We start from the raw sequence: 27161 nt of genomic DNA on the forward strand, positions 1-27161 counted from the left end.
ATATAATTAAAATTGCAGCAGTAAAACACATTTTATAAAATATTTAAACTGAATAGGGGAGAACACAGCAGAAAATTGCATATATTTGTCCTTGTTTGCCAATGATATGCTGTCAGCTCATAAGAGCTTTTGGGGAGACAGCGTTTCCCACATTGGAAAAACTGGTTGGATCCTTGGATAAGCAGTGGTATGTTGGTCTGTATGTAATAGACAATATAGTAGAATTTTCTTGGGGCTATGGAGAGTAAACTTCTTGTGCTATGATCAAATAGGAAGAAAATTTTTTTCAAATAGTGAATCATAATTTTAGAACAGAAGATAAATAATGAGTAACTGGTCAGGATCAGAAATAGGAGATATGGACCTTCTTTCTCCACCACGCCTCCATTACAAGGATGTTGTGAAAAGTGTACCTTTAATTATTGCTTACTTCTTACTTAATCCTTTCCCACTTGTTGTCCAGACAGATGTCATTTTTTGACTATGGACTTCTTTAATTGTAAACTCTTTGGCAGAGACCATGTCTATATATTCATTTGGACAGGGACTAGCACAGTGGCCCCACTCCTGCTGGGGCCTCTGGGTGCTACCATAATATAAATATTTGATTATAGTAATCTGGAAGCTTCAGTAGCTTCCTTTCAGTAGCTTTCAGTAGTATTCTTGTGCACCTGATACTCCCATTGGATACATCTACACTGCAATAAAAGACCCGCAGCATAGCCACAGCTAGCCTGGGTCAACTGCCTGCGGCTTGGGTGCTGAGGCTATAAAATTGCAATGTAGAGGCTCGGGCTGGAGCCTGAGGTCTGAGACCCTCCTCCCTTGTGGAGTCTCAGAGCCTGGGCTTGGGCTGAAGTCCAGGTGCTGACCCAGCACATGTGTCAGCTGACCCAGGCTCTGAGACTTGGTGCCACAGGTTTTTTTTATCGCACTGTAGGTATATCCATTGTTTCTCACATAGGACTGAGCTCTTAAATGCTACTATATGCATATGTAGCATATGTTTTAAAAATTAAATAACTAAAGTTAGAGGGTTCCTTTGGCAGATTAATATTAAACAGAATACTAATATAATATACTCAGGGAATGTCTACATTACAGAGACTTGATTGATATAACAATGCTGAGAGAGCCCCCTAGTGTGGAAAACAGCTTGAGCCAACAGGAGTTCTTCTGCCCGCAAAGCTAAACCACTTCTCCAAAGAACACTAGCTATGTCAACAGAAGCACTCTTACGTTGGCATAGTTGCATCTATGAAACCGGGGTTTTTGTCAGCATAGCTGTGTCAGCTAGCGGTGTGATTTTCCCCCCTGCCCCTTCAGCACTCCTCGCTTACATAGCTATGCCAGCAAAGCTATGCCAGCCTTCTATTCTATTGAATCTGGATGTACCAGAGTGAAGTAAGTGAGATGTGCTTAAAGTTAAGTGCATCCTCAAATGCTTTGCTGGATTGAGGCCTTAGTATTCTGGTGAATATCCCAATATAGCCTAATGACAATGAATGGCAATGGCTGTTGCTTAACTTGTTTTAACAAAATTAAGCTTAATTGTCAGAGATCAGGACGTGGGCGGTCATGCCTAGTGGTTGGAGCAGGAGTCAGTAGCCAGGAATAGGAGTCCAGGGTCAGAGCCAGAGTCAGAGTCCAAATGCCAGAGCCGAGGGTCAGAGCCAAAATCAGAATTCAGGAATTTGAGTTGAGGGTTAGGGCTGAGTTACCTTGAGTGAAACAAAGCAGGGGTAGACCTCAGGATAAGGTCTGAGGCAAGGATAGGTCTGGGTCAGAATTAGAAGTAGGAGAGCAGTGGGACTGGAACAAGGTGGGAGCAAGGCTGGGACAAGCAGGAGCTATCACAGCCATGTGCAAATGCTTTCCGCAGCTGCTGAGCTGTTGTTGCTGGGCTTAAGAGCTGGTCTGCTGACTCTTCCCACCAATGAGGTGGTGCAGCCAAGCAAGCAGCCTATGACAGGGCAGCTACACTTGTTAAGCTGCCCAGAGACTTGCTGTACTGCAGGCTCTGAATCATTCCTGACATTAATGAGTGCATATTTGGCCAGTGTCAAGTGCTTAATATGCTCCTGAACTAAGTGAAATATTAAGCTCATGTTTTGTTAATAGCCTTTAAAATATTTTTCATATGAAAAGAAAACATGTCATATGCTACCTCAATTTTCATAACTACATACTAAGCTTACTTATCTAAAACTCTTGCAATTACAAATCTAGCCCCTCCTTCATGACTGCAGGGTCTGCTGCACAGAGGAGGGAAAAGTGTGATGTGAGGTGTGGATGGAGTGTGTGGCCACAGAACATACTGCTATGCTGATCCTCCCACTCTACCCCTGTGATAGTGGAGTATGGAGCTAAATCAGCTGATCGGCTGAAGCAGCCTTTGTGGATTGTCTGTGCAACTATTAGACTGGCTTGTGGGAAGGGTGTCTCTCCCCTTGATCTGCCCACTGCCTAGCCCGTCTACTCAAGTTGGATGTTGGGGTGCCCTTTGAAGAAGAAACAATAATTGATGTAACATAACTATTATTTAAAATTTTATTTCATTCTAAATCTTTTCAGATACTTTAATATTAAACTGGCCCTCGAAATAAGACCAGCCCCATAGTTTGAACAACCGCCTACCTACAAGGTCCCCCCAGTGAAAAGCTTATTGAAAGAAAATCCAGTGCTGGGAGTTGATGTGTTCTCCATTATTCTGTTGCTTCTAGGACATGAACTAGAAAGCAGAGTTTCTGAGATTGAGGAAACCACTATCTAGTATGGAAAATATAGCTAACAATTGCACGTGGCAGGTTGCAACTACAGTAGGAATGGGCTTTTCCAGAGCAGCATATCCTTGATTTCCATCCTATCTGGTCAGAAGCATTGTGCCTTTCCAGATGTCCTTGCAGGGTGCAAAAATTAACATTGTTGTTTGTGTACATAGGTGCAGATGACTATTTTTATGGCGGGAAGAGAAAATTACTATACTCTTTGAAACTTTACTAATTCTGACTGCTTAAAGGGCCCATGTGCTGCTCCCCCCCGCCCCCTCCATTTTTTATCCCAAATGCATGTTAAGTCCACACTGAAACACTGTTTTAGCTGTTTGTACTGTCACATTGGACCCGCTTGGTTTCAGGGAAAAGTAATGATGTGCAATGTGCCTTTTTACATAATTTGTTCTACAGTAAAAATGTTAATTGTAACATGAGTCTTTTTTTGTTTACCACTTTAATATTTTTTTTCCTTTCACCCATCCTCCCTGTCAAATAAAGGCCAAGAAACGCCAGGCCTTCCTAACAGAGACGTGTGAAAACAACGTGAGAGAACTGGAGTTACTCTTGGACAGCTTTACTATGTCAAGCCAGTGGACAGCAGGTTAGTTGAAGGTATAAAATGACAGATGCATCTGTCAATGTTCCAAAGTCACTACATTGTGGGAATTCTGCAGATGCCTCTTGCATTCCCTCTTCTCAACATGCTTTGATTTGATGACATGATAAGAGCAGCTCTCACAGCAGTCAAGTGGCCTCGCTAGCTGAGAAAGGGTGACGGAATGTGGACCTGCTGTTGTCAGCCCAGAACTTGATTTACAAGTGCTGGGATCTATCTGATCGGTCAGAAAAGGGCTCACTTGCTGTGCTCTAAATCCAACTGAGAAAAAAGTCCTTACAGTCTACCTGCAAGGGGAACAGATGTTTTGACTGAACTGAGCCAAATTCTGAGGCAACCTTCAGCAACTTAAAGGTCACATATTCAAAAAGATTATGTAGGACGCAGGATGTAACACAGTTCTCTTTATAGCATTATTTTGTGCTCTATGTTACATTCATTTAATTTCAAACAACATACATATTTTTCTGATTAGTATACAAATATGAAATTGAAGATTTAGTGTCACTCTACCATATACATTATATGGTATTATCTGTAAGTGTTGTATCAAATGGAACATACTACTCTACAACTGAGATGGGGATTGAGATAAACAGAAATTATTGAGAGACACCATTAATTTGAAATCTAGTAAATTTATTTTTAAAAAGGGGGTAAAAGTAGTTTTAGGTACTACAGCAGACCGTTATTTCCCCTGCCAGGGAATGTTCTTATTTTTAAAAAAATGTTTTTCTTTCTGGTTGGTGCATGGAACATGCACATACCTGTACAAGGGAACCAGTCAAACAAAATATTCATAAAGTGCTGACAAACACACACAGTAAATGAACTGAATAAATAAAGAAATATTTTCCTCTAATCTTTGTTATAATAATCTTAGGAATTACTTTTTACAAAAATACGTAAAACATGTTCAGAAAAGGGGTTGGTTTGTTTTTGAGTTCATGTTAAACCTAATGTGTTATGTGGTGCTATATTAATTATATCCGCATTTCTGCAATATCAAGCAGCAAGATACATTGAGGGATGATGTGGCAGCCTTTCATCGATTTTTTTTTTCTTTACTTTCTCTGCATTTTTGGCCAAATAACATTGTGACAGGCTGATAATATCCTGAATGAACTTTACTGAATTAACTTAAACCTTAATGAATTCGTTTTAACATCTTCGGAGTTCACTGTATTAAAAATGCAATTGTGCATACGTTATTGTGGAATGAATTAATTGTATGTATTTCCACGTGAAGGGTAAATGTGAGAACAACAGGGTGATGAGGCAAATTGACTCAAGTTGTAACATCTTCAAAGAAGCCACCCCCATAGAAAGGTGTGCATATGCTATTTCAAAGTGGATTCTCCAGGAACCACCGATTAAGAAAGGGATTTTTAGATAAATAGCCTGGCTTTAAACTAGCATATGGCCTTCTTCCTGATCCAGCAAATCCCTGGACAACAGAGGGCCCCAATCCATAGGGTAAGGCTGAAAGGACTGGGCCAGCCAGAATCCATGTTTTGGTTCTGATTAATTCTAGTAATCTTATTAGCATGTGTGTAGGTTCTTTTATTGTTTTTAGTGTTTTCTCTGTAATGCTTTTTACCTTAAGAATGAAGTAGGCTTGCATAGAAATCTGTATGGTAATTTATATCTGTAGTAGTTACACTTGTATCCATCTCTAAAGAGAAAGCAAGCAGGTGTCCTTGGGCAACCTGTCTGTGCTGCGAAATGCACAGTGAAGGCAGGGAACTGTGCAGCCTAGAAATACGCCAGTCAGAAAGGAGAGAAACATGTATTTCCACCGAGAAGGGCAATGGCTGGGGAGCTGGAATCCCTGAGAGTGAGTGCCCTTGCTGAACCACTATGGGGAAATACAGGTGCAGTTGTCCTGAACTGTGACAAACGTCATTCCAGATAAAAAGCTTTGGACAGGCAAAGTTGAGTGGAAGAGCACTAGACCCCTCTCTGATATTTCTGGGTATTCCCCGGTTTTCTCATAAAAGCATGGCTTCATCTGGAACTCTGATGTTATGACCTCCTCACCTGCACTTGGGCCAAATAAATCCTCACAGTCAGTTTTCAGGTGCATAGTGGGAACTGGTAAGAATTAATGCTGAAAGCGTCACCATTAATGGGTATTTCCCCAGAGGTTCACTGGGATTTTGTGCCATTTAGAGCAGCCTTTCCCAGTCTCCTCTCAAGCCTATGGTGCCTCTCTTGCACAAAGAAGCTTTTGCAGAGTTAAAGGGAGGGGGTCTGCTGCTGCTGCTGCGAAGGGGCAGTTCCTAAGCAATTTATAGTACTTTGAACAGGTTTTCCTTTCTTCTCATCCCCTTGATGGTAAGTATCACAAGGAGTGAACTGATCCCATGTTTCCCGCTTAGTGGGAATTCAGTAGTTTTGTTTTTAATGCGCTTTATTTACTCCCACCTTTAAAAATAAGACATCTAAAAATAAAATTCTTTAAAGCTTCAAAAGCAGCTGTAGAGAGTTGCTCCTCTGCAGAATAAGTCTGATTTGCTGCAAGTGGGTCCTCACAGCAAACACTGAAACCTCAGAAGCGCTGTTCTAGTTTGAGGGGAGACAAACAGTAAAATTCTACAGTTTGTCTTGCAGGTTCGCCGCGCTTTTCAGTTGAGCATATTGTAGTATTTTCAAAGATATTTTGCTTTCTTCTTACCTGCTTTTTCTTCTTGTATTTGTTTTTGTCTGATATTGCTGTTTCTATTAGTTCTTTCATGCCCACAAAGAGAGACTATTGCTCTGTGAATTGGACTTGCAGAAAATCTAGGACCAATACAGATAAAGAAGTTGGAGCTTTTAATACTTCCTTATGATCTAACTTAGAAACAAACTGGAAATTAGGAGAACTAGCACCATGTTATCTGCCTATTCTGCACAAATCCACAGCAAGTGCTGCATGGGCCACCAGTGATCCATGGATCACATTTTGGGAACTACAGCATAACATCAACAAGTATTGAAGAACAAAGTCCTCAGTGCCATAGGTGCTGGAACTAGGGGTGCTCCGGGTCTGTCACACCCCCTGGCTTGAAGTGGTTTCCATTATATACAGGGCTTACAGTTTGGTTCAAGGCCCTCAGCATCACCACTATAAAAATTGTTCCAGCACCTCTGCTCAAGGATTGAGAGTTGGCATAGTCCTATTAGATGTTCCTAGTGGCCAGTTACATAGCAGGGAAGGAGAATTAACTGCAGACCTACTCAGCTGATGATAAACTCCCAATGGTTGACTCCTGGAAGTGGTGGATCAGAACTTTCTCACATGGGTCATACCTGAGAGAGACTGATCTATCACATTTCTGCACCAGCTATTGCTGCTCTGTGTGAGAAGATGAGAAAAAACTGTTGCTGGAATGGATGCTTGCTCTTTTAAAGATGACCTGTGAAGGGGAAAAGAATGTGTACTTTCTGTTTCTTTATGATGTAAAAAGAAAGGCCTCAAGGAATTTTGGTTTTTAAAGGGTATTTTGAAGACCACTTTTTAACAATATAAAAATGTCAAACACTGAGTTCTCTCTTGGTGTTGGAGAACTTAAGAAGCAGTGGGGTTCTGACCTATTGAAACCTGAACAGAAGGGAAGAGAGTCTTAGGCTTTGTCTACCTGGCAAAGTTTTACCAGTTCTACAGGTATAGTTATCCCAGTGTAACCACCCATGTGGACACTTCCTCCACTATAAGAGTAATTTTTTTGTTTAACTTACCCCCCTTCCAAGCGGCATAACTGTAATATAAATAATAATAATAATCAGTTTAAATTCAGACCTTATCTTATACTAATATAACTTACCTGTGAAGACAAACTGTTTTAAAATGTCTTTTTTGTTTTGTTTTTAAACATCTGTTTAATTCAAACATCTGTCAAATAGTTGAAAGAAATGCTGTTTTGTTAAAGGTTCAACAGTCCTGTCCTTTCACTTAAGGGCTGAGACGAGAGATCTTCCAGTCTCTTTGGGTTCTTCAGGGGACTTCTCTAGCAAAACAAGAGGCGATTTGACGCTCCTGATATTTCTAAGGGCATGGCTACACTGGAAACTTCAAAGCGCTGTCGCGGGAGCGCTCCCATGGCAGCGCTTTGAAGTGCGAGTGTGGTCGTGCGTGAGCGCTGGGAGAGAGGTCTCCCAGCGCTCCTGGTAGTCCACCTCCAGGGGGGGATTAGCTCCGAGCGCTTGGAGCCTGTTTACACTAGCACTTTAAAGCACTCTGACTTGCTGCGCTCGGGGGGTGATTTTTCACACCCTGAGCCAGCAAGTTGGAGCGCTATAAAAGGTAAGTGTAGCCAAGCCCTAAAATAAAAACAAGCAGGAAAAACATAAACAATTTTTCATAAAGCAAAAAAAGTCACAAACCCAATTCCCTTTCCCCCCCTTAGATCATTTTTAAAACCAGGAAATTTAGCTGATACCTTTTCATCAATTCATCTTGTTATACTTGTACCATGTGTGGGATACTTAGAGAGATTCTGTGATTTCAATCACAGAATTGTACTCCAGAATATCAGCTTTCATTTAAAAATAATTTCTAGCCCATAAGGTTTTGGAGATGAACTTGTGTAGCCTGATCTATAGATTATGTATTAATTATATTGATTAATTAAAAATTCCCAGTTATCACTTTGAGGGTTGGCATGAACCAAGTGTAAACTCATGGAGTATTGCCCACCTGAGTCAGCAGAGAGCCTGAAACAATAGCTTTACGCGGGGTGAACTGACCCATTCATCTCAATAAGAGCACTGTGGAATTTGGCATTTTTCTAAGATGTCATAGTATTCCACATTTTGCAGCAGTCAGGCCCCTGATTTTGTTTTCTGTCTCATGGCCCAACTGGGACCTGCCTGCAGCTTTCCCCACAAAGAGGTGATTATTGGTTTATGTTGCGTGCTCCCTGCACTGTTCCCACAGCCCCCATTGGCCTGAAACGGTGAACCGCCGAACCTGCGGATGCTGCAGGTAAACAAACCGTCCCTGCCTGCCAGCAGATTTCCCCGACAGGCCACATGCCAAAGGGTGCCAATCCCTGGTTGAGCTTGTAGTTAGAGGGAGTCGGGTTTGTAGGCTGGTGGGCTGGGCTGCCTGGAGAAGAGTGCAGCAGCCAAGGCTGCAGAAGCCAGGGTGATGAGTTTCTGAAGCTCGCTACAAACTGCTGTTTCCAAGGCTTATGTGGTAGAGAAGGCAGTTCTGAGAGACTGGCCTCTTAAACAGTACTGCAGGGTCTGAAGCTTGGAGAGTGGAGTTGGATCACCTGGAAAACTCAGCAAAAAACCCATCACCCAAAATAATTAACAGATGAAAATATTGTGAGCCATAGTTTTGTATGAGTTCTTGTAGTGGTGGGAGGGATGAGCATGAACAATATTTAATGGCTATGCAAGTATTAATGTTGCTGTAGAATGTAGTGATATTGTGGAATTTAGGAGTGCTTGCCAAGTGATCCGGGCTGTGCAATACAAAGGGACTTGAATACTCTGTAATTTCCTCCAATACTGGGATTTTACATTACTTAAGCGCGGCTGGAAAATTTAAGGATGGGACGTCTTTCTTAAATCTAAATAAAATCTAACCTTATCATGTATAGTCAGATTCTTCTACCCTTACTTATGTTGATTAATACCCTATATCACAAGAACTCAGTGGGCCAGCTTGTGCAGTATTTGTGTACTCCAGAAGACACAGTTTAGTCCAGGGCTAGGGCACTGGGCTGGGACTCAGGAGATTTGATTTCTGTTCCCAGTTCTGCTACTGACCTGCTATGTGACTCTGAGCAGTCACTTCTCCTCTCTGTCCCTCTGCTTCACCATCACCCTCTGTCTGTCTTGACTATTTAATTTATAAATGCTGCGGGGCAGAGATTATATCCTAGAACAGTGGGGCCCTGATTTTAGTTGAGGTGGCCTCTGGGTGTTACAGTAATACAAATAATAGAGCAAGGATGGCATATCTAGTCCATAATTTATTTTTAGTGTAATTTTTTTCTTAATGTTGAAAAAGTGACCAAAATAGACTGTGATAACAATAACCTTAGAACAGAATTATGCCCTGGGAAATGCATGCACAGTTCCCAACTCATTGAATTAACTGGAAAATTTTGTGTTGATCATTATGCAGTATTTGGCCCTAGGATAGCATGCTCACCAACTTCCGGAAACAGAGGATAAAGCAATTTGCACTCTAAGCCCTAACGCAAATCAGCATTTGTTTTAACAAAAAGTGTGACTATGGTAATAAAGATGGGCTAAGAAATAAAAGTGAAAAGTTAAGGTATGTCTTCACTACCCGCCGGATCGGTGGGCAGCGATCGATCCAGCGAGGTTCAATTTATCGCGTCTAGTCTAGATGCGATAAATCGACCCCCGAGCGCTCTCCCGTCGACTCCTGTACTCCACCGCCACGAGAGGCACAGGCAGAGTTGACGGGGGAGCAGCAGCAGTCGACTCACCGTGATGAAGACACCACGGTAAGTCGATCTAAGTACGTCGACTTAGCTACATTATTCACGTAGCTGAAGTTGCGTAACTTAGATCGATTTTTCCCTCCCTCCCACAAGTGTAGACCAGGGCTTAGTGTGTCCAAGAGTGAAATACCTCTTAAAGCCCTATTCTGTACTTCCTGAAGTGATTAAAAGAGGGAAATTACTCTGCAAATTTCAATTTTAAAGTGGTTGTGGGCAATGTTCTGATTTTGCATGCATATGTGATGTTTCCATTGACTGCAGTTGGTGCCCCATGTGGGTATCTAAAGCCAGGCTTTCTTTAATGTTTCACAGTTGGTTAAGTGATACTTACCCTTCCATTTTTTATTAGAAAAAAATAAACTAAGATTTAAAATAGTAAAAAGTTAGATAGGGTGCTCCTGCAACTATAGGTTTATAAAAAGTTGTGTCTGGTCTAATGGATAGGTTTAGCATACAAGACACAGTCTGTGTCCTGACTTGCTGTGTTATCCTGGAAAAGTTGCTCGGGGTCTGATTTTTTTTTTTTTTTTTCCCCAGACATGCTGACAACTGTAGCTTCTGTTGACTGCAGTGGGTCTTGTGGGTGCTTAGCATCTCTGAAAATCATGTTCTTTAACCTCTTTGCTTCTCAGTTTCTCCTTCTGTAAAAGAAGGACACTACTAGGGATTGAGGGCTAGTTCGTGTTTGTGAACTCAAAGGGAATTTAGATCGCTGGAAAGAGGTGATATGCAAATGATATAATTATTATTATTGTTGCTGTTATTCATTATAAAATGTGCTTATAAATATTACACTATTTTGTAGGCAGTGCTGAGGAAAACATTTGTCAATCTGTCATTTTGTACAACACTAGAGAGATGGGAGAAATTTAGTATCAATTGGCAACTTATAAATACGTGATCAATATAAAATTGTTCTTGTTTTCAGAAATCATTTTGAAGGCAATAATGCAAACCACTTTTGTGCATATGATCCTAGTTAAGTCAACTAGAGCAGAAGTTATAGCTTAAGGGTTTAATAAATACGTATAATGTACATATAATGGATATATCAGCTTTAAGATTTGTAATTGAAACATTATGTAGGAATGCACAGACAGATAATAAAAAATCTGTGTTGTTTCCTTTTGGACTGGAATTCAAGAACATTTAAAGAGTTTTAAGACCCTTCCAAGCATAACAACGTCATGTGATCTTTGGCTCAGCAAAGGTTTGTTGAATAAGTGATGTATTACTGCATTACAAAATGTATGCTTGGTCAGAAGATGCCAAAATAAGGCAGGAAAAGTGCAATCTACTTAACTTAATACAACATGTTTTTACAAAGTGTGTCCCTGTGCAGTGTAAATGGTGATCTATCTGAATGACATATAGACCTAATAATCACTAAACTACATACCTAAAACTGGATATAGAGTTCATTAGTTGGATGTTAACTGTGAGTATTAACTGGAGATTGCAACTTCGTTGTACAACAGCTCTCATACAAGCAGTTATTTAGCTATATTTGACATGAAACTGTATGCCGTGGGGAGAACAAGGCTGCTGTTCAGTGTTCTGTATTGTCACTGTGCAGCCCTAACTAATTTTAATATCTTCCACTTTGAGCAGTTCTCTGTCTCTCTGTGACTTTAAGGGCTTTATTTTCATTCTGTAATTTTTCTTCAGGCAGTCGCAAGGACAAAGATAAACCTCCAAGCCTCTCTGTTGTCCTTGAGACTTTGAGGAATACCTTGACAGATTACCAGAACAAGCTGGAAGATACATCTAATGAGGTAACATTTGCACTGTTTGGCTCCATACATATAGCCTTCGGCCTGCAACAGTATGTATTCCTCACTTGTTACAAAGGTCAAAAGATTGGGAATGTTGAGTTGACAGCTACAGATACTAAAAAGAAATAATCTCTGTCACTGCTCTTCCTCTAAACTTGTCCTATAGTAATGTTCCACTTAAATATAAAAAATATATAATCTATTTTTATTTTGAGCTGTTGAACTTCTAATTGTTTTCAGTAAACTTGCACAGAAATATGACACTTTCCATTCTTCATCTAGGGCTTTAGGTAAAAGGTGACGCAAGTATTTTAAAAATGCAATGTAGTACTTGAATTTTAACATTCATTGGTATCAGGTATGTAAATGTGAGTGCCCCCACAAGAAAAGTGAGATTATTTTCAGAGATCAGTTGTGTTCTTGATGAAGATTGGTAATTTTCATGGTTTGGGGTTTTTTTTGGTCATAGAGAGGAAGAGATATCTGCATAATACCTTTCTAAAGGTAAAAAAGAACAGTAGCAAACATTTCTATTTTAAAAAAAAAAATGTATTTTTCATGCACTCCTAGAGACTTTCAGTCACTGGCTGAAAAGTCTATCTTGTATTTATTTTCTTATTTATATTGCTAATGTGATTTGTTTAATCCTCTTGGGTTTAAAATGTTTTATGAATTTATAGGTTTAAACACTGTAGAGAGCAGTTAACTACAACTTTTCAAAGTCCTTTAATTGTACATAAAATTGGCAAAGCACTGAAATGTGTCAGTATTTTATTTTTTTTTTCTATTCCTAAGCTTTGTCTTTTGTTTGATAAACTTATTGTTTATCCAGTCACTCATTACATTTGAAATAAATCGTATTAACTTGGCTGTTTTTATTGGGGAAAAATAGTCTCCTTCAAGTCCTCTGAGATTTGTTCAAGGGGCTCAAGAATAAGTAACCACAGAAACAATTAAACTTCTCTAAACAGCAAGCACTGTTAAGTCTCTGCAGTGAGATAAGATAACCAATGTGTTTAGTAGTTTATGAATCTCTTCTGAGGCCCAGGTCTGGAAGCTGAAGAATAACTAGGAGCACATTACCCACAGCGAATTGTTACTTGGGAGGATGAATGTCACATGATTCTCAGCACAGTTGAAAAGTCTACTCAGCAGGCTTTGGCTTAGTTATGTGCTTTGTTGGGAAACAGTGCCAGAGACAGCAGTGGGGAGGCCAAGGGGGTGGCTGCTAAGAAAGCAAAGAGAGTACTCTGACAGAAAGAAGAATGAACTGTCAAGGAAAATAAATCGCAAGCTGATGACCTGCCACAAGACTTCCCAGTAGGACTGCGTGTGACAGACCCTGAAGTTGTCATGCGGAGCCAGAGACCACTGAATGCCCTCATGGTACACAGAAAGGGCAGTGTTCTCTCCTCCTTGATTTTCCCCATAGATGCCGCTACTTCTGGCTTTTTGTGCATTTTGTCCTTAGACATGTTTCGTAATAAAACTCTTTTAATATTACAATAAAACTCTCCGGGATTATCAAGGGCACCATCCAATACAAAAAAAAACTTGCTTTTATATGTTGCGCAAAGGTTTTAGGCTTGTTTAATTCTGTTAAGTTTTTTAGGATATAGACTTATGACAGGACCCCACACATAGATGGATGTAACTAATTATTTGGCTTTACAATATATGTCTGGACCTGTTTGGTGAACTTGTGACATTATATTAGCTCTAATTTACTAAATACACATAAGAGCTAATAACTCTGTAGAGCTAGTGAATATTAAAATATTAAATATATTAAATATTAAAATATTAAAATTAGAGCATTCACTTTCACACGTCTCTATGAGTTTGGAGGATGAGTAGATGAGGTCTGGCTGGCTGAAACACAATGTGGAAAATATAGAAATAATTTTGCTAGATTGGGGAAAGCAACTAACAGAATTGGCAAGGATTATATCAGCACCCCTGATTGAGGGAGATGTGTGGCGGCCATTTGTGAAGTGTTTACAATTTAGATGTACTATAGAGTTCTGAAAAAAGAAAAGGAGTACTTGTGGCACCTTAGAGACTAACCAATTTATTTGAGCATAAGCTTTCATGAGCTACAGCTCACTTCATCCGATGAAGTGAGCTGTAGCTCACGAAAGCTTATTGAGCTGTAGCTCACGAAAGCTTATGCTCAAATTGGTTAGTCTCTAAGGTGCCACAAGTACTCCTTTTCTTTTTGCGAATACAGACTAACACGGCTGTTACTCTGAAACCTATAGAGTTCTGAGCAACTCCTGCCTGGTCAGGTAGCAGCAATGACCAAGATTGCTATATTCTGCCTATACCTGATTAGAGGAGCATGGCGTTTGCTTTCACATACAGACTTGGCTGCCATTATTTGTGCCTTTTGACACTCAAGATTAGATTACTGTTAGACTGCTATGTCGGTCTCTACACTGAAACTGGAAAACGAAGCTAGCACATATTGTGGCCACCTGTTTATCAGAAAAGTGCATCTGGAAGAGGGCCCATAACTCCAGTGCTCCAAGATCATCAGTAGCTGCTTGTAATGCCCTGACTAGTTTGGGATTAAGTGACTTGAGAGACCATGCCTCTCCTTGAGTTATGCTCTGCTGTTGCAGTGAGCAAAAATCCGTGTGCTGGAGTCCCCTCAGTTTAAGAGGGAGGATGCTGCTTGTAGGACGTTTTCTGGGAGAGGCCATTGACTATGAAACTTGCTTCCTGAAAGTCACTGGGAGCTCGATTTCTTAAATTTTCTGGCACACTTCAAAGACTCCCCCCCCGCCCCCACTGACGTTTGAGAGTTCATGGGCAAAAGCAATAGTGAATTTGGTTTGGGGTTATTACTGCTATTATTTATTTGTAATATCATTATTAATATTTAATATATCAAACTTGTTTAGTGGTAATCTGTTAAATTGTTTACAGTTGATGTCTGAGGAGTTTTCTAATACATTCTGGTTTTACATTTCTATAGGAAATATTAATTTATGTTTAAGTACATACATAGTCTCCCCAACTCCCAATTGTTTTTTCTTTTCTTTTTTTCCCCAAGCTAAAGAAAACGAAAGCTTCATGTGAGAAGATGACGAAAGAAATTGACTCATCCAAACAAAAAATACGGTCTCAAAGTCAAGACCTTAAGGTATGGTTTTATGAACTGTAACTTCTTATCATAATACATATATTTCTGGTATGTCTCACTTAGATTGTATCTGCATCATAATATGTTATCTCTGTTATCTCAAAATAAGTGTGTGTATCACTTCTCTCTATTGAGTGGAATGTCAAACCTCACGTTTGTGCAAGGACATATTTCCTTATAGTGGTTGCAGCCTACAGATGACATAAGTCTACCTATGTGAACATTTCAAAGGTTACATTAGTGAAGTAATATTGTTTTAAACAGATGATCTGTTCCTTAAGTAGTCCTCTTACTTCATCATTTCGTGCTTGTTTGTTCGACAAGCGTAGCTCTTCTGTGTTGATGTCATCCTCAACATCTTTTTCTGCTAGATTCTTGTTCTTTATGCATAAAATGTGCATATGAAATTTATCCTCAGACATATTTTTCAGCTTAACTGTCAATTTTTCATATTTGTCACTTAATTACTCATTCACTTATTTATGAAAATACAATTCAGTTTTAAAATATTCACTTTTCTTTTTCATGTATTGGTCAGATTATTTGCTGCAGAATAAAGTTTTCTAGTATTACTGGGGAAAATACAGTGTTTCAGCCACATGTTAAAAAACTAGCAGACAAACAGGAGTGAGAATGTATTAATTCCACAACCTCATTGAGGGGGATAGAAACAGATCAATAGAAAGCTGAGGATGGACCTCTGTTCATCTCAGTGGCTGCACCTGTGGGAAATTTGATCACGTACATTTAGATTATATATATGGATCTCAGCTGAAAGCATTTGGAAGATTTCAGTTACAGAACTGTAAAGTTTAACGTCACAGTATGAAATGTGCAAAACTTACAGTAAAAAAAGATATCAGTGAAATTATTATGGATATTATGGCCAAACTTTGTGTATAATCCTCCAAACATTAGGTAATCCCTGACATTTGGAGAGATCTATAGGCCTAAATTACTGCTAATAAGAAATTGCTGATTGGTAAGCCAAGCACTTCTCATGGATAGCCGAAGTTCTGATTTTATAGTCTTTTTCAAATTAGAATTTGTTTTTGTCTCTCTTTTTGGGGGCTAACATCACTTTTGTAATGTGTCATGTCTCGGTACATCAGTCACCGAGGGAAGTCCTGAGGTCACTGTTCAACTCTGTCTTCCAGCTGGCAGTGTTTTTGTAGTACTGCCAAATTTGAGTGTGGCCACTCCCAAGGTTTCTCAAATTGTTTTAGTGGAGATACACTGTTTCAATTTATTATTGAGTGACTGTGTTAACATTCATTGGTAGTAACACAGTGGCCTTCCATTTTATGAAGTGAACTTGTCCAACATTAATTAATTTAGATTCAGAACACCCTGTGAAGTAAAGTACTACTTTCCTGATTTGAGTAGAGGAGGATACTAGTGAACAATAAGATTCTGTGAGGTGCTGAGTACCAACTTCTCCCCTTGAAGTCATTAGAAGTTGAGAATGCTCAGCACCTGAGAGGATCAGGGCCCAAATGACTTGCTGTGGGATACGCAGGAAATTGGTGACAGACCTAACAATAGAGCCCTGATTTCTGCCTCCTAGACTTTTGCTTCAGCCACAATATTTTTTTTTAAAGCATCCTAAAAATTCTGCAGATTTTTTTTATAATGCAAATGTCTACTGTACATGAGACAGTTATTCTACCAACTTTTTTTTTTCCTGTTAGGCACTCTTTTGATATAGTGAACCAGGTTCTGTGCTGAGTTACAAGGTGTAAATCTGTAGAAACTCAATTTAATGTGTAACTGAGCACAGAACCTGGCCTAGTATTTCTTCATGATAGAGCGTGCTTAAAGAAAGATGCCCAGTTCTGGGATTTGAATATTTGTATTAAGAAATTATATGAAAATACAATTGTGATGAGCACCTTAGTAAACAACTGATTCTGTACTTCACAATTAGACAAACATGATTTTATGATCTAAAAATCTATAGGCAAACATTTCAATTAAATGCTTTCAATATTCAGTATTAAGTTGATTTGGTCATATGAATTTGGTGGTTTCAAAAGGTGTCAGATTTCCAGCCCTGGAAGTAGGAGTTCTCTGTTCACAGAAGAGGTAGAGCATGTGTCTCTGTTCTCACCTAGCAGGCTACCTCTTAGTGTAAAAGTCTGCTGAGATTTTGTGCTGGTTGGTACATTCGTACCAACTGGTACCGTTTCTGATTGTGATTTCTGTGATATGGGCACCTGTCCACTGGGAATTGAACTGAAAACACCAAAATCATTTCACATTGACCACTAAACATGAAACAAGATGATAACAGCCCTTGGTTGCTACCAATCTGGGCTGTATTGGAACCAGTGATCTACAGAAGAAAAGTATGGTATCCTTTTACCAGAGCCACCCAGTTTCTTATGTCTACAGGAGGCTGTATCTTTACATTGTCAGATTTTCAACAGAAGGAACACTGTGTACTCTCTGTAAAGAGACAAACCCAGCCCCAAAAGGAAGGCAGTTGTAACATGGAGATTTTCACTTTGGAGATGGATGAAAAAGGGAGAAAAAGGAATAATCCTGTAGGACTTGTCCTTTTGCTCTACACTGTTCCTCTACTCCCAGAAGAAAACAGTGTCAACTTTTTTAATTTCAGTCTATCATTAGAAGTAAGCAGATGGTTGTTTTGACAATATATCTCCATATAGACTTTTGCTTCCAAGGATACTGAACATTAGCTGAGATAATGCTATATGGGGTAAAACTGTTACCAACCTTTCAGTTTGTGTATCTATTCTGTAGGAAGTTCAGGATAACCTGGCTGATGCCAATGAAGAGTTAAATCATCTACGCACTAAGTGTGCAGACAGAGAGGCTTTAACAGGCACTTTAAAAATGGAACTACAGAATGTACTGCACTGCTGGGAGAAAGAGAAAGTCCGTGCCACAGAATCGGAAAATGAAATCCAGAAGCTTACCAGGGCTTACCAGAAGGATACTGAGGTATTACCAGAGACAAGATGACTGTCAAAAAGAGCCTTTATTTAATCTTAGCTTTGTACATTTACATACATCAGATGGTTGCTTTATGTCTTAACAGATGTATCAGCAAAATATGATTTTTAAGATACATATTTTGAAATGTGTATTTAGTATCTACAAAATTTTCAAGTGTCTTAATTCTCTTTCATTCCATTTTATAAAATGAGTTAACAGTTTAACCCTTCTGGTCATTTACATTTTAAAATATCTGTCTCTTAGCAAGCATTGTTTAGGGCAAATGAATTTATTTAAAGAATCATGCCTGGGGTGTACTGGGTTTTTTTGTTACTTAGTTGAAAGTAAATATGTACATTTTGTATTTGGAATCTCTTGGTGTTAATTACTGATTCAAATAGCAACCCCTCCCCCCTCCAAAAATAGCAAACGTGGAATTGAGGTCATTTTGCTCCCCACTACCAAACTAGTGTTTCCTGTGCTTCTTTGGAGTGATTGCACCTGTACATTTCATTTCAGGTGTGTGTGTGCCCAGTGCCTGAGGGCCAGAGACTTTCTCTTAGCAGTACGGATTAGGGAGGCGCATTCATCCTTAGCACTCTTGCACCACTGCACAAGGGTATAGGGGGGAGCTGCTTAGTCCTCCCCCTTAATTCTGTCTTATCACCCATGATCGGTAGTTGGAGTGCAGCAGACTGCAGTCAGAGTTCTCCCACTTCGTGGATTTTTATCTTCCCCCTGTAAATAGTAGTACTTGTTAGTGTATGTTTTCTTTATTTTCTATTACAACTTTGAGCATCTGATTCCTAGTATACAAAGGAAACTGGTACTGGAATATTTTTCGGTCTCTGGGCGACAAGTCTTGTGTCAGCTTCAAAAAATCTGAGCTGGTGAGTGACCCTCATTCCAGGTACCTAAGGTGCCTTGAAGAGGGTCACATTTGAGTTCATTGCAAGATCTGCAGAGACTTCAGATCCCAGACCAAAAAAAAAAAAAAAAAGACGGCGATGAGACTGCATTACCTCCTTATGGAGGTCGCCTGCATCCACCTTCTGAACCTTTCCTCTTGGGGCAGGCCCTGAGTACTTCTACCTCTGTTAGGAGTGCCCCTCTGGACTATTACCCTTCTCTGGTGCTGAAGAAGAAGCACAGAGCATCAAAGCAGCATTCCCTGAAGAAGCCAAGCTCCTCTAAAAGTTTGAGGTTCCCTGTACTGTCCACTAGTAAACCACTGGGAGATAGCGTATCCTCTGGAAAGAGGTACTCCCTGATACTGATTTTCTTCTCAAGAATTGTCAACTCCAGCTCATTGAGGATTGTCAACCTCCACTGCAGTTCTGACCCCTTTGACGCAATAACAGCATCATCATGGAAATATCTTGGTATGGAAGCACTGGAATTATATATATAGCACCATGGGACCTGCTCTTCCTCTTGATGCTGGATTCTCCAGTAGTACAGGAGACAAAACAGCTAGTAACAGCTGGTCCTCGGGCCCTGTCTATGAACTTACCTCTGAGACAAGTTCAGTCTTCAGTGCCATGGCGACATCTTCATACTATCCAGTGATTTCTCATCCAGTATAGTCCAGAGGTAAACCCATCATGTTGTTCCCTGTACTGACATCTCTGGAGAGACATCTTAGCACCTTGGCGCCATCTGATACAATATCTTCATGGTCAGACAGCTCAGGGTCCTCCTTGGAGTCTAAGATTCTAGTTCCTATGGCCCTAGCTCCTGGGAGAGAAGGTGACACCTTTCTTGTGAGGACTCCACTTCTGATACCCCCTGGATTTTCTGAGATGGTCCAGAGACTCATATCCTTGGGATGGTCATGACTGGGGTTCTACGGCTGACTGAAACCCATTGGGCTTGCCTCCCGACACCAGATCCTCCCCGGTACCTTCTTCATGTAGATCCCCAAGCAGACACAAGGTTAGCTCCCATGAAGAGGCCCATGATGTTATCCCCAGTATACCAAGCCAGAACCTCAAGACCAGCTTCAGATTTTAGAACCTCAATCTTCTTTGCACTTTTCTTCATCACCTGACAAGGGTGTGGAGTCTGAGGTTTCTTCACCTGTTCAGGATCACTACAGGGCCTACCAGGGGTTACTAAAGAGAGTAGCTGCCTCGATATTCAGGAGAGTTCCCATAAGCTGGTGGACATACAGGGTTGGCTCTACCTATAAACAGAGCCATTCTAGAATCTACAAAATATTTGTGGCAACTGCCATCCTCTCTGTCTCTGACAGCTAAGAAGACAGAGGGAAGGTACTATGTCCCTTCTCAAGCTATGAACATTTTTACACCCACCCTTCTCCAGGCTCCTTAGTTGTCTTGGCAGTGAATGAAAGAGTGCATCAGGAATTGCCTTCTATCACAAAGGACAAAGATGCAAAGAGACTAGACCTTTTCGGTAGAAAGATTTATTCCACAGCTGGCCTACAGTTTTTTAATGCTAAGTAGCAAGCCTTACTGGCCAAATACAACTTCTCTTTCTGGGATAATGAAATGAAGTTCTGAGACAAATTGCCAGATGATTCCAGGCAGGAATTCTAGGTTATTTTAGAAGAGGGAAAACTGGTGGCTAGGACCTCTCTGCAAGCTGCCTTTCATGGGGCAGATTCAGCAGCCGGAGCATGGCATCTACAGTAACTATGCACAGATGTTCATGGTTTCAATTGTCTGTGCTTCCGCAGGAGGTCCAGCAGACTATCCAGCATCTCCCCTTTGAAGGTCCTGCCCTGTTCTCATAGAAGAGAGATGATAAGCTCCACAAACTCTAGGATTTGAGGGCAATGCTGAAATCATTGGGAATTTATACTCCTTTCCTTAAAAGAAAGCAAATTCTATTCTCAGTCTCTCCAGAGGTACCCGCTTGTCCTGCCTAAACAGCCTGACCATTCTGGGAAAAGGGAGGGAAAATCAGAGGAGGAGATGCCCACCACCTCAGTTTTCTTCTACTGCAGGTTCTCTGAGACAGTTGGGAAATCCCCAAGCAGTCTGTTTGAGTTTGTCAGGGACAGAGTGCCAGATCATTATGTGCCAGTTTCTCCCTCCTCAAAGATTATCCCACTTCCATACATGCTCAGACCCATATTATTATGGATAGATGGGTTCTAAGTACTTGGGATCAGAGATACACTCTGCAGTTTATTTCCAACCCTACCTCCCATCCCCCTTCCCTATCCGTCTGAGGGACCACTCTCACGAGGCTGTCCTCCTCCAGGAGGTCCAGTCTCTCCTTGATTTGGCAGCTATGGAAGAGGGTCCCCCTTTCCATGGAGGGAAAGGCTTCTGTTCACATTACTTCGTGATTCAAAAGGCGGTCTCAGAACTATCCTAGACTTGCAAAATTTTAAACAAATATATACAGAAAATAATTTTTTCATGGTCAACCTAACCTCCATCATCGCCCTGGATCCTGACAACTGGGTACACTGCTCTCAATTTGAACGATGCATGTTTCCATGTGGCTATCCATTTAAGCCATAGGAGACTCCTAAGACTTCTGGTCAACAACACCCATTATCAGTTTATGGTCCTGCCCTTTGGCCTGGCTGCTGCCCCATGAGTATTTACAAAATGCATGGCAGTTGTGGCTTCATTCTTAAGGAAAGCAGACATGCAAGTATTTCCTTACTTGGACAACTTGATGGTAAGAGGGTGATCCAAGCTCCGAATAGAACTCAGTCTATACAGCATCCAATCCCTCTTCAATGTTCTGAGCCTGTTGTTCAACGAGGACAAGTCTGTCTACTTCCCAGTTCAGAGCAATCCTGGATTCTATAGTAGCTGGATGTTCCTACCTCAAGCCATTTCCACACAATATTAAACTTTTCCACAGATCTCAAAGCCGATACAGTCACTACAGTAAGACGCTGCCTCAGGCTACTGGGACACATGGCCACCTGCATGTATGTGTTTCAGCATGCCAGACGTTGTCTCAGAAAGCTGCAGAGCTGATGAAAATCCGTGTACTCTCTGGCTCATCACCTGTTGGACATGCTGATTTGAGTACCTGCCTCATTGGTCTGGTGGATAGGTCCCTCCCTTACCTACATTGATTGTGATTACAGATGCTTCTTCTCTAAGCTGGGGAGCTCACTTAGGAAACTTACAAACTCAAGGTCTGTGGTCTCATCAAGATTTGGCTGGCCACATAAACCATGGGCATTGTGGGCTATTCATCTGGTCTGTTGGGCTTTTCTCCTTCATGTCAAGGGAGAGACCCAAGTCTTCCTGGACAACACTGGAGATGTACTGTACAATAGGGAGGGGCCAGTCAGACCGCCTCTGTGAAGAGGCGATAGATCTTTGGAAGTTTTGTGTCATTAGTGCAATACATCTCTAAGCCTCCCATGTTCCTGGTGCTCAAACTGTCTGGCAGATCACCTGAACAGTTCATTCAGCAGAGATCACAAGTTGTCTCTCAGGTTGGATATTGTCAGATTCATTTTTAAAATATATGTGGAGGGGTCCCTGACATAGACCTGTTTGCTCAACAGAAAGTGCCAATTCTTTTGTTCCAGGGCAGGTCACGGGCAGGGCTCTCTGACTGACAAACTTCTGTATGCCTACCCTTCCATTCCACCCCACAATCCATGTACGGGAAATCCCCCTTCTTGTGTCTTGGTCGTCCGCACGGCCAGCAGACAACTGGTCTGGACCCTGTGGGAGCCCCTTGGGTGTCCTCCCATTTGTTCCCCGAGCCCTTCCCAGGCAGGTTTTCCCTGGGCCTTCTCCTGGCCTCCATGTCCCCCAGGAAGGAGGGGTGGCCGAGCAGGAAGTCCGCCTCTGCATACTCCTCCGTAAGCTTTATAGCCGACTCAACCGTATTCAGTTGGTGTCTCCTCACCCACACCTTTATGTTCTCAGGGAGACTCTGTAAAAACTGTGTTAGGACAAGTGTGTCCATAATCTCCCCCACTGTCTGGGCATCTGGCCTCAGCAGGTGGCCCAGTCCATTAACTTTTGGGTGAATGCCCGGGGCCACAACCCCCGCATCCACCTTGCTGACCAGAACTTTTGGCAGTACTTCTCCGTGGACAGCCCCACCCAATCCAGGCCTTTACCACTTCAAAATTCTTGGCCTGCTCTTCACTTAGGGCCATGTAGGCTGCTTGGGCTTCGCTGGCTAGGTAGGGAGCCAGTCACAGGGCTCAGGTTGCCCTGTCCCATCCAGCCCCAGCACCTACCCGCTCAAATGTGCCTAGAAAGGCTTTGGGGTCATCTGTGAGGCCCACTTTACATAGTCCTAGGCCTGGTGCCTGCCACCCCCTCCCATGGAACTCACCACTTTCTGCAGGAGTAGCTGTTGGATGACGGCCTGCTCCCGAATGAATTCCTGCAGGATCTTCTGCTGTTCTGCCTGCCAGCTGAGGAAGGCCTGTCTCTCCAGCTGGTGGGCTTGCTGAAGACTCTGCATTGCCTTCTGCACCTCCTCCTGCTGCTTGACCAGCCATTGCAGGGTTTCCTCCATCTCCGGGCAGCCAAACACTTGCTCTGGCGCAAGACCCTGGCCAAGCCCCCACATGTAGCAGAGTGCGGCAGGGCCCCCGTGGCTCCTGCCTCTGCTCAGTCCACAGAGTCACTCAGACTCTGGGGTTAGTAACCACTGGTGCAGTTTATTCACAGACTTGTTACTACCACCGTTTCACCATGTACAGTTTGCCTTTCACCATCTGCAGGCAGGAGGGAGGGAAGCACTACCTCCCTGCTTCCACTCCCTACCTTTTCACTTTCTTTCTGCTCTCCCCTCTCCCCGGCGTCCTTCCTCTGAAGCATTTATACAGCCCCAGGCTAATCAGGCGGCAGCTGTATCTGCTTCCCCAATTAGGGCCAGGTTACCTCTATCCAGCTCTAATTTATTGCCCTAAATGGGAGCTGGAGTGACAGAGCCTTTGCCCAGCACCTTGTCGCACTGGAATAGTAGTTCTTCAATCCTTGTTCTGAAACTCACCTCCAATTTGAACTGCTTGTGAGTCACATGGCATGGAATGGACATGTGCAATCAGTTGAAGAAAAATGGTTATTAATCTCTTCTGTAACTGTTGTTGTTCAAGATGTGTTGCATGCATCCATTCTGTGACCCACCCTCCTTTCCCTCTATATTGGACAGGGCCAGCTCTACTGTTTTTGCTGCCCGAAGCAGCGCGCTGAATTGCCGCCGCGGGCGGCTGAAGATAGAGGCTGCCGCAGAATTGCCGCTGCCACGGAAACGCCCTAACGGCACACGGATTGCTGCCCCCTGCAGATTCCCACTCCAAGCACCTGCTTGGAATGTTGGTGCCTGGAGCCGGCCCTGATATTGGAGTTTCTATGCAGTCAGATGGAATTGAGGAGGGTTGAGGGAGGCCTCACCTCTTTTTTACCATCATGCAGCAGTGTGAAAGTCCTTTGGGCTCATGTGCTGCCCCAATAGGTATCACTAAGGAAAAAATCTCTGATTCTGGTTCACTGGGCACGCACACATCTGAAGTGGAATGGACATGTGCAACGTATCTTGAAGAACAACAGTTACAGAACAGATTAGTAACTGTTTTTTTTCTTTGTGTATTAGCTGATTGTGGTATGCTATATGTGGTAATTGCTTCATGAAGCTTTACTTCAAAACTAGATTTCCTCATATGGTTGTTTACTGATCTTAATAAGTGCTTCCTTGTAATTTTCTCCACATAAAATAGTTCTGCATTAGCTGTATCAATCATATTCTTTATCTCAATTGTTTTGCATATTGAGCTCATTAATCCAGCAAATATGGTCACAATTGCCAAACTGAGTAAAAAGGAAACAGTCTTTCCACCCTTCTTACAGTCTGGGATTTAAATTGCGTCCACATGAAGCAGTTGGAACTGTTCTACACATCAGACAGTGATTAAAGGAAAGGAAACTAGAAGCCTGCCTGTATTGTAAAGTCAGCATGTCTACTTGTGGTTGAGATCAAGATGTGAGAGTTGATTCTGAGTCTTGGGATTTCTTTTTCTCGCCAAAAGGATGATTATCATGCTTGGTTTATCACAGCCCAAACAAAAAGGAAACAATGGTGACATGGTTAAACTATTCCCAGGGAAGTAGAAGATTAGGTTGTAACATTTTATAAAATGTTTTGTTGCTTAAAAATCTTACAAACAAACAACAAAATATACCCAAATGTAGTTGGAGAAGACACAGTAATAATTGCTGTTGCTCTGGGGGTGGGGTTAGGGGAAGATGCGGAGAGTCCTGAATACCTTTATGAAGTCTCATGATTTCTTGACTTAGTACCTGATCCAATACCCATTGCTTTCAGTGTGCATTGTTCCATTGGCTAAATGGGCTTTGGATCAGAGCCCTAGTTGTGGTGTTGGAACCATCTTTGATTTGTCTTAATTTTAAGATGCTAGACTTCATAGATGGACTAAATAGATGCACAAACAGATTCTGATCGCACCCTGGTGTGAATAAGTACTAACACTACTGGAGTCAATTCAGTATGCTATAGTGTAAAATCCAATGTAAATGAAATCAGGATCAGGCTTGTAGAGTTTAACTGCTGCTCATAAAAACCTGTTTTGTACAGTTATGTGTTCACATATAATCCATGTATAGAACAAACATCAAATCAAATTATTTCTAAAACAGAAGCACATTTTTAAAATAACCTAATTTGGTGTTTGTATAATCAAATTTTGTGCTGCCATACTAATTAAATTTTTGTTAGAGTATATACTGTACATGTTATGTTATGCTATATACTGGAAGCAGGTATAATCTGTACGGAACTTCAATCCAGTGGAATAAGTGTGTGTGGTGGTGGGGAGAGATTTTAAACATTAGTAAAATGACCAGTAATTTCATATACTTAGTTAAAGAAATGAAGGAATCAATTCTGCAAATATTTATTATAGGTCATGGTATTTACTATTATGAGGATTGTAGGGCAATATGTATTTATACATTATATCTGGTTAAACTCAGTTTACAAAATCTTTTTCTCTTCTGATTTTTGTAAGTGCATTTGGGCACATATTAAGAATAGTTCTATTTAAATTGAAATAGAATTTCAGAATATGAGTAATTATGTCTTTTCAGATCTGTACAGAACACACAAGATTTGTGTGCATGATGTATCTCTATAGAGTCTAATATTAGAGTCTAGAGCTAGTCGAATATTTATATACACAGTGATTTTTTTCTTTTTTTGTCTCACAGGAGAAGCTAACCTTCCTCCATACTTTATATCAGCATTTGGTAGCAGGCTGTGTGCTTATAAAACAACCAGAAGGCATCCTGGATAAATTCTCCTGGCCTGAGCTTTGTGCAATCTTGCAGGAGAATGTTGATGCCCTGATCTTAGACCTCAGCAGGGCTAATGAGAAGGTAACTGTCCTTAGGCGCCAGATACCTCTATTAAATTCAGTGACATTTGTCCACATCACAGTATCATTAAAAGGGACTGACATTCATCTTATTTCAAAAAGAATTTGGACTTTAATAATTCAATACCATTAATTATGGCTTGTCTACAACTCAGTTTGATGCCATTGCTGTGGGCATGTAAATGTGACTGAAGTCTCTAAGCTCCACTTTCTGTGCAGGACATGCTAATACTACTAGCCAGTATTAACCACAGGGACCTAATTAAAAGAAAATAAATTAATCTTACTGATGAAGCAATTCAAAGAACTTAGTCATTTATACTAATAAACCAACACTTTATCTTAGCATAAAAGAGAAACAAAATACAGGGGCATCATCTTAAAACCATTTGCTTGTGAATCAAAATCCTGTTTTTCGAAAAATGTAATTATTTGGTTATGGCATTTATAGTCTGAAACATAATTATTTTAGAACCACCCTTATGAATTTAAAAACTATAAATATTTGTTTTGGGGGACACAGGATACTTTTATGGGTGATTTCATAAGGCTAAGTCTGTTCAAAAGAAACATATTTTTCAGAAATCTGTTTTGTTACAATAAATTAAACTGGCTCAGCAGACTAACATATGCTGCTCCTAAGGATTTCCATTCATGTTCTGGTTCCATTGATCGGGTCAGCACTATGTTTCTGTGGTCTAGAAGAAAGATTCCAGATCTTGGCTATGCTGACATTTGCTCTTGAGGGACAAGAAGGGGAAAACTTTCATGAGTTTCTCATCTGTTGGAGTTATGAACGCTCTCTTGGCTCAAATTCAAGAACAGGGTTGCTTACAGTTAATCATTTTGACTCTGCCTCTATTAGTAAATATCCCAGCAGTCAATGGAAAACATTAACAGGGTTTGGTTAGACAATGATGTGGATCATGCACATTAGACATGGAGGAAACACCTCCCTTCTCCTTTCAGAGGAAAGAGAAAAACAACAAAATTACTGGTAGTTTTTAAGTACAGTAGTTGAGATGGGCCAGCAAGTGTTTTCAGTGATATTTCAG

At 41.1% G+C, this 27161-nt stretch overlaps 1 protein-coding gene across 9 annotated transcripts in view; it reads left to right on the forward strand.

Moving 5' to 3' along the window:
* The window catches only part of CCDC171 (coiled-coil domain containing 171), a 231580-nt gene that overhangs the window by 80148 nt on the left and 124271 nt on the right, over positions 1 to 27161 (forward strand). For all 9 annotated transcript variants that reach the window (XM_074953416.1, XM_074953419.1, XM_074953415.1 and 6 more), the window contains 5 exons: positions 3273 to 3375; positions 11529 to 11635; positions 14694 to 14783; positions 17550 to 17750; positions 25940 to 26107. In XM_074953416.1, the coding sequence (XP_074809517.1) occupies positions 3273 to 3375; positions 11529 to 11635; positions 14694 to 14783; positions 17550 to 17750; positions 25940 to 26107 (669 nt within the window). The remainder of the gene's footprint in view (positions 1 to 3272; positions 3376 to 11528; positions 11636 to 14693; positions 14784 to 17549; positions 17751 to 25939; positions 26108 to 27161) is intronic.

This window comes from Natator depressus, chromosome 5 (genome assembly GCF_965152275.1).
Source record: "Natator depressus isolate rNatDep1 chromosome 5, rNatDep2.hap1, whole genome shotgun sequence".
Classification (NCBI taxonomy): domain Eukaryota; kingdom Metazoa; phylum Chordata; order Testudines; family Cheloniidae; genus Natator; species Natator depressus.